The following is a 7,549-nucleotide window of genomic DNA, read 5'->3' as shown; positions in this document are numbered from 1 at the left end:
GAGGAGAGGAGAGGAGAGGAGAGGAGAGGAGAGGAGAGGAGAGGAGAGAAAGAGAGACTGACTCATGTAGCCCAGACTGGTCTCAAGGCAAGGATGGCCTGTGAGCCCAGCAGCATTGTCACCTGTGCAACATAACTGAGACCCTACTTTGAAAAAAATTCTCAATTTGAAAATTAGTTCATATGGCTTTTGAAGAATCTAAAATTTGCTTTTCTTTTTTTTTTTTTTTTGAGATAGGATGACATTGTTCCAAGTCTCAAACTCCGTATCTTCTGTCTTAACCTCTCCAGTAGTTCAGTTTTTAAATTTTGTTGTTGTTTTCAAGACAGGGTTTCTCAGTGTAGCCCTGGCTATCCTGGAATTCACGATGTAGACCAGGCTAGTCTCGAAGTTCTTTTATTTATTTTTATTTATTATTATATCTAAGTACACTATAGCTGTCTTCAGACGCACCAGAAGAGGATGTCAGATTTCATGATTGGATGGTTGAGAGCCACCATTTGGTTGCTGGGATTTGAACTCAGGACCTTTGGAAAAACAGTCAGTGCTCTTAACTGCTGAGCCATCTCTCCAACCCCTATTTTTTAAAAAAAAATGATTTACTTATATAGTTTATGTATATGGGTATTTCGTCTGCATGTATGTACACCACAGGAAAACATCATATCACATGGGACTACAGTTACAGATGGCACCATGTAGGTGGTGGAAATTGAACTCTCCCACTACACTGGACCTCTGGAAGAGCAGCCAACATACTTAACTGCTGAGCCCTCTCTCCCCAGTTTTAAAATTCTTAATTGAAAATAAAATTTCATGTTACTTTCCTAATTACAAACATTTAAAAAAATTTTTTCATTCAGATTGAGTGTAGAAAATCTGAATTTGCAGCTAGGCACTCAGGAGGCAGAGGCAGGCCTTGTCTCTGAGCTCAAGGCCAGCCTGGTCTACAGATTAAGTTACTGGACAGCCAAGGCCACACAGAGAAACACTGTCTTGAGACAAAAAGATTAGCCGGGCGGCGGTGGTGCACGCCTTTAATCCCAGCACTTGGGAGGCAGAGGCGAGGAGGCCAGCCTGGTCTACAGAGTGAGTTCCACACACACACACACACACACACACACACACACAGAGAGAGAGAGAGAGAGAGAGAGAGAGAGAGAGAGAGAGAGAGAGAGAGAGAGAGAAACAAAAAGATTACATGTGTCAGCCGTCAGTCCCACTTTGGTTTCTTTTTAGAGAAAATGTCGCTCTTTGCTTCAGCCTTTGCTTCAGCCTCCCAAATCGACATTACAGGTGCACACCACCACATCAGGCTTTACCACTTCTTAAAACAGTTCAGTGCTGGCTGTGGTAGAACATGATTTTAGTCCCAGCACTCAGGAGTCATAGGCAGATGTATTTCTGTGAGTTTGAGGCCTGCTTGGTCTACATAGTAAGCTTCAGGCCAGTCAGGGCTACACAGAAAAACCCTGCCTTGAAAAACAAGACTTTAGGGCTGGAAGTATAGCTCAGTGGTAGAGTCCTTGTCTAATTACCATGCTTGGAATGTGATCTTTAGCACCCTAAAACAAACCAAAAAGTAAGTATTGTAGAGACTCACTGTAAAATGTCCACACATTCATTTTTATTTTATTAACCCACTTCCTCAAAGCATATGAAAAATATGCACTCTATATTTTAATTTCTTTTCCCTAGTTTGTTTCCCCTTGAGACAGGGTTTCTCTGTGTAGCCCCGGCTGTCCTGGAACTCAATCTGTAGAGCAGGCTGGCCTCGAACTCAGAAATCTGCCTGCTAAGTGCTGGGACTAACGTCTGGCTTCCCCCAATTTTTTAAGTACACAGTCTTCCTTTTTTTTTTTTTTTTTTTTGAAAGAATTTGTCAGGGTTTACTTTGCCCCTTATTGGTAGACACTCAGATTTCCAGTGGTTTCATATACAAATGACTTCAGGGATCAGCATGGCCTATCACATCCAGCACATTTTCAAAATAACTCTTTTTGGTGTGCTGGAAACAAAACCTGAGGCCTCCCCATGTCGACCCTCCCATCAAGCTGTATACTCAGCCCCTTAAAATGATCTTTAAAGAAGAAGAAACCAAACTGTATCTGGTCACCCTTGATAAGCACCTAGACCCTTCTTTTACTCAGGAATATGAAATACCAAAGATCCCTGGGCAAAAGATGGGTTTTCCTGAGCCTCACTGTCCTTGTTGAATTTCAAAATCATGACTTGTTTCTCTCCCACAGGGCTACGGCATGGCGTACACTGTCCACAAGTGGTCAGAGCTCAGCTGGGCTAGTCACTGGGTCACTTTTGGATGCTGGATCTTCTACCGTCTCATAGGCTGAGGCATATGACCATCATAATCCCCTTCAATACCCCTCCTTAGGGTGCCAACTCTGATGGGGGATGAGAAAAGACCCTTTCTCTACTCCTTGTCCCTTATCCATTCTTGAGCCCCAACACCCCTCTACACAACATAGGAACACACACAACCTTTCTATGCCTGTCAATCCTCACCCCGCCACCAGGCAGGAAGGGGGTGGTCCTTATTGGGGCCAAGGAACGGTGGATACTTGGGAAAGCAGAGAAGAGCAGATCCAGGACCTCCGCGCCTGCCGACTCCCTTTTTTATATGCGTTTGTTATTGTCAAATAAAAGTAGAACTTACACAACAGGCTCGTTTTTTCACTGATCCGAGGGGAAAAGGAGAAAGCAAAGAAATCCCACCACAGATAAAGGTTTGGAAACTGAAAATCGAGGAGAGGGAAAATTGTGATCTATTCGCGATGAATTCAAGATGGTCTGTGATTGGTTAATGAGTCTATGATGGCGGGGACCTGGTCCTGCTTGCGTAGAGCAGGAACAGATTTTGTGGGGGAGGCTTAGTAATACATCATGGAGAATTGGGGGATCCCTGTTCTGATTGGTTCATCAGATTCGGACAGGGCGGGGTAGAGCAAGACAGATGAAGGGTTGATGCCTGCTGATCGTAGGTAATAATTAAAATGACAGTTTGAGATGATCTATTTTCTGACTGAATGCTGACGAGGTCTGTTTGCCAACTTGTTTACCGTCATGCCTTCTGTTTGGCTTTTAAGAACTGGCACGGCTGAGAGTCTCTACACCAACTGCTCAGCAGGAGTGAGGGTTTGAAGGTGTCCCATGCTGTTGGGACTGGAGAGTTCTGAGCTCTGGTGGGCGCTAGGTTTGTTTGTACTGAATGTAATCCACCTGTCATATTCTCTTTGCATTTGGGCTAAGAATGGGTCCGAGAACTGATTGGTTGCCTAGAAAACTTAGAGGACCACGCAACTCCGGTTCACTAGTAAATGTTGAGGGTTTCAAATTTCAGCCTCATCTTGTGCGATTGATAAGAGGACAGAGAAATTGAAGCTCAGAATAGCATAGATTTGCTATCGGCAGAAAGCGCCCACCGACCTTGGAGGTCTCCACCCCACTCCTGACTCGGTCTCAGCCAACAGGGAAGATGACACCATAGGCGAGGACAGGGCCTGCGACATACGGAGGACTCCTATTGGCAGAAGCCACCTTCTCCACTTCACTATTGGTCCGCTCCATCGGGCGGGGAAGCGCGAGAGCTGAGCGGAACTGGGGCTATTAGGGAGCCTGCAGGTCTTCCTGGAAAGTCGCAAGCCTGTGTTAGGAAGTCGCCCCGCGATCGCGCCGCCAGGGGTGAGTGCCCTCCGCCAGCCAGTTTGTCCGAGTCCCTCCACGTGCCCAGACCCTCCACGACAGCGGTTTGCCTGCGAGCCCTGCCCTACCCTGCGCTTGCGCGGGACCCGGGCCCTAAATCGGTTGTCCAGACGACGGAAGACTCGCCCTCTCGTTGGGCAGCTACAGTGGAGGGTTCTGGTTGTGATTGGTGGTCTCTGGGCGTAGTTTTCCTTTCTCTTGTTTAGCGCCGCCCGTGAGACCCCCTGCCTTTGCTACTCCTGGCTTGTTACAGGGTGGCGCACTGATTGCCTGTAGTCTTGCTTTTGAAACCCGGTGCTTGGGGCCACAGCTCGGATTCGTAATCTCTGCAACCCCCGCGGGTGGGAGTAGCGTCCAGTTAAATCCCAGCCACTGGACCCTACAGTGCACCCAGGCTACATTCCTGTGTCTTTCCAACAAACTGAGTCCCAAAGTGCTAGGACCTGGCTTGGTAACAGTGACTCGCCCACCAGACTGTTATCATACCCTGACTAGCAACAAGAAGTACAACTCGGTGATGCTGGCAGTGCATGCAGTCTGATGATTCCTCTTTAGAGCCTCAGGAGCCTCTGCCTAGGTGCACCAGCGGCCTTGAAACCCGCTGTGTAAGAAAATGATAGGATGTATCACAATGAAGCAAAGTTAGAGTTTCTTAAAGCAGAAAGGCAAGCTGCACTTGACAAAGGGAAGAAGGCACCTAGGCGCCCAGCAGAAGGCTGACTTGGAGGTCTTGAAAGCTACTTAATGTCGAAGTTTGTTTGAATGTAGTATCTTGCTATTTAGTTCTGGCTACCCTGAACTTTCTGCCTCCCAAGTGCTGGGATTAAAGGCGTGTGTCACCATGTCCGGCTTCTCTGAACTTTCTATGTAGACCAGGCTAGCTATGGCAATCCTTCAGCTTCGGCCTCCAGAATGTGCTACTATGAAGTGTCATATAACTGAGTGGGAATGTTAAGAAAAGTGTGTGCTTGTGTACTTTTTTTTTTTAAATGCACTGTGCTTGAGGACCAGATTTCAGTACCGACTTGCCGGTGAAGACAGTAGAGAAAGCTTGTTTGGTTTTGTTTTTGGTTTTTGGTTTTTCGAGACAGGGTTTCTCTGCGTAGCCCTGGCTGTCCTGGAACTCACTCTGTAGACCAGGCTGGCCTCCTCCAACTCAGAAATCCGCCTGCCTCTGCCTCCCAAGTGCTGGGATTAAAGGCGTGCGCCACCACTGTCCGGTTTAGAAAACTTGTTGATCAAAGAAATCTTTATACATGTTTGTCAAGGACATTGGATTTGAGCCCAGTTTTGACAGGTTTGTGCTGTTTTGCAGAAGGGTTTATAGTTCTTTTACAGGTGACCTTGTCAAATACATCAAAATCTCTGCCTTTACTACCTGGAGCATGAGGAGGACCTTTTTCCTTTTCATGGCTACTCGATTTTCTAACTAGCTCTCCAGTTACAAGCCAGGCCTGCTTCTTGTTGCTATACTTGCCAGGGGCTTCAGACAAGCCTCTATTCTTTATAAGGTTTCAGATCTGAGCTATGGTCCCTTTTTAAGATTTATTTTATTTTATATGTATGAGCATTATGACTGCATGTATGTATGTGCCCACAGAAGCCAGAAGGTGTTGGATCCTCTGGAACTGGAGTTAGCAATGGTTGTGAGCCACCATGTGGTTGCTGGAAATTGAGCTCAGTACCTCTGAGTTCTTAACCTCTGAGCCATGTTTTCAGCCCCACCCCCCCCCACCCCCCACCCCCCCCACCCCGCTTATATTCTTGACCTGGAGCAGACCCATGCAGGCCCTATACTGGCTGCTTCAGTCTCTGTGAGTTCATGTAAGCTTTGCTCATGTTTATTCAGATGGCCTTGTTCTCCTGGAATCCTCCACCCACTCTGGCTCTTACATTCTTTCCACCTTCTCTACCCTGGCATGCCCTGAGCTCTGAGCAGAGAGATTTGATGGAGACATCCTATTAAGAACTACATATTCCAAGACTGTCTGTCTTCTCTGTCTCTGTCTCTGTCTCTCTGTATTTCTCTCTATCTGTCTGTGTCTCTCTCTTTCTCTCTCTCTCTCTCTCTCTCTCTCTCTCTCTCTCTCTCTCTCTCCCCCTCTCTCCCTCTCCCCACCTCTTCTTCTGAGACAGAGTATTATTTTGTAGCCCTGGCTAACCTGGAACTCACTGTATTACAGAGATCTACCTGCCTTCAAGGTCTGGGCCTCATTGCATAAGTGCATGTAACACCAGGTTCAGCTAAACTTGGTCTTTTTAAAATCCAGGCTTGGGGGCTGGTGAGATGGCTCAGTGGGTAAGAGCACCTGATCGCTCTTCCGAAGGTCCGGAGTTCAAATCCCAGCAACCACATGGTGGCTCACAACCATCCATAACAGGATCTGACTCCCTCTTCTGGAGTGTCTGAAGACAGCTACAGTGTACTTACATATAATAAATGAATAAATCTTAAAATAAAATAAAGTTCAGGCTTACAAGTCAAATAATAGATACAGTTTGCTTACATTTCTTGTTGAAAAGTATTTGGATTTGGCTTATCTCACCACGTGCTTTGTATTTGCCCAGGTTTTTCTGTTCCTTTGTCCTCCGTTTATGTACGAAGCTGCCAGCGGCCCATAGAAACATGACCACCAATATGGTCCCCTTGCACCCGTACTGGCCTAGGCACCTGAAGCTGGACAACTTCGTGCCTAATGACCTCCTGTCTTCGCATATCCTGATTGTCCTATTCTCCATCTCCGGGGGCCTAATCGTGATCACGTGGCTGTTGTCTAGCCGAGCTTCCGTTGTCCCACTTGGAGCTGGGCGGCGACTGGCCTTGTGCTGGTTTGTTGTGTGTACCTTCATTCACCTTGTGATCGAGGGCTGGTTCTCTCTCTACCATGACATCCTTCTGGAAGACCAAGCCTTCTTATCCCAACTCTGTGAGTCCCGAGTTCTTGTATTGTGGGAGGGGATTTTCTGGGTAGAGATTCACTTTGATAATTACCCACTCACCAATGCTCTCTCTTTTTCTCTAATTCTGTTAACTTTTTTTTTTTTTAAAAAAAAAACCCTGAACAGTTGTTTTCTGTGCTGGGATTCTTTATTCTTTATTTTTAAAATTTATTAATTTTTAAATGATTTATTTTATGTATATGAGTACAGTGTAGCTATCTAGACACACAGAAGAAGGCATCAGATCCCATTATGGATGGTTGTGAGCCACCATCCATAACAAGATCTGACTCCCTCTTCTGGAGTGTCTGAAGACAGCTACAGTGTACTTACATATAGTAAATAAATAAATCTTTGAACTCAGGACCTCTGGAAGAGCATTCGTGCTCTTAATTGCTGAGCCATCTCTCCAGCCCAAATTTATTAATTTTTACTTTGTGTTTATGAATGTTCTGCCTGAACATAAGTGTTTATGCCTTGTACATACCCATGCAGGCAGGAAGAAGGCACCCAATCCCCTGAAACTGAAATTAAGGAGGGCTGGGCTTTTCTTTTTAATCTTTCTTTTCTTTTTTTTTTTTGGTTTTTCGAGACAGGGTTTCTCTGTATAGCCGTGGCTGTCCTGGAACTCACTTTGTAGACCAGCTTTCTTTTTTTAATTAATTTATTTTATGTATAAAACACTGTAGCTCCTGATATAGCGGCCACTTGTGAGGTTATGCCAGTGCCTGGCAAACACAGAAGTGGATGCTCACAGTCAGCTATTGGATGGAACACAGGGTCCCCAATGGAGGATCTAGAGAAAGTACCCAAGGACCTGAAGGGGGCTGCAACCCTGTAGGTGGAACAACAATATGAACTAACCAGTACCTCAGAGCTCATGTCTCTA

At 45.9% G+C, this 7,549-nt stretch overlaps 2 protein-coding genes across 5 annotated transcripts in view; both read left to right on the top strand.

Moving 5' to 3' along the window:
* Positions 1-2,684, top strand: part of Porcn (porcupine O-acyltransferase) — an 11,833-nt gene extending 9,149 nt beyond the window's left edge. For 2 of the 4 annotated variants that reach the window (XM_021187359.1, XM_021187354.1), the window contains one exon: positions 2,250-2,684. In XM_021187359.1, coding sequence (XP_021043018.1) covers positions 2,250-2,351 — 102 coding nt within the window. In that variant the 3' untranslated portion in view covers positions 2,352-2,684. The remainder of the gene's footprint in view (positions 1-2,249) is intronic. The other 2 variants (XM_029534412.1, XM_021187357.2) reach the window with 2 other exon arrangements.
* Positions 2,685-2,983: 299 nt separating this feature from the next.
* The window catches only part of Ebp (EBP cholestenol delta-isomerase), an 8,606-nt gene continuing 4,040 nt past the window's right edge, over positions 2,984-7,549 (top strand). Inside the window, exons 1-2 of the mRNA XM_021188466.1 lie at positions 2,984-3,699; positions 6,289-6,647. Of these exons, the coding sequence (XP_021044125.1) occupies positions 6,347-6,647 (301 nt within the window). The 5' untranslated portion in view covers positions 2,984-3,699; positions 6,289-6,346. The remainder of the gene's footprint in view (positions 3,700-6,288; positions 6,648-7,549) is intronic.

The sequence above is a fragment of the Mus pahari genome, chromosome X (genome assembly GCF_900095145.1).
Source record: "Mus pahari chromosome X, PAHARI_EIJ_v1.1, whole genome shotgun sequence".
Classification (NCBI taxonomy): Eukaryota; Metazoa; Chordata; class Mammalia; order Rodentia; family Muridae; genus Mus; species Mus pahari.
The sequence above is the reverse complement of the archived record's forward strand: the minus strand, read 5'-3'. Positions and strand labels throughout refer to the sequence as shown.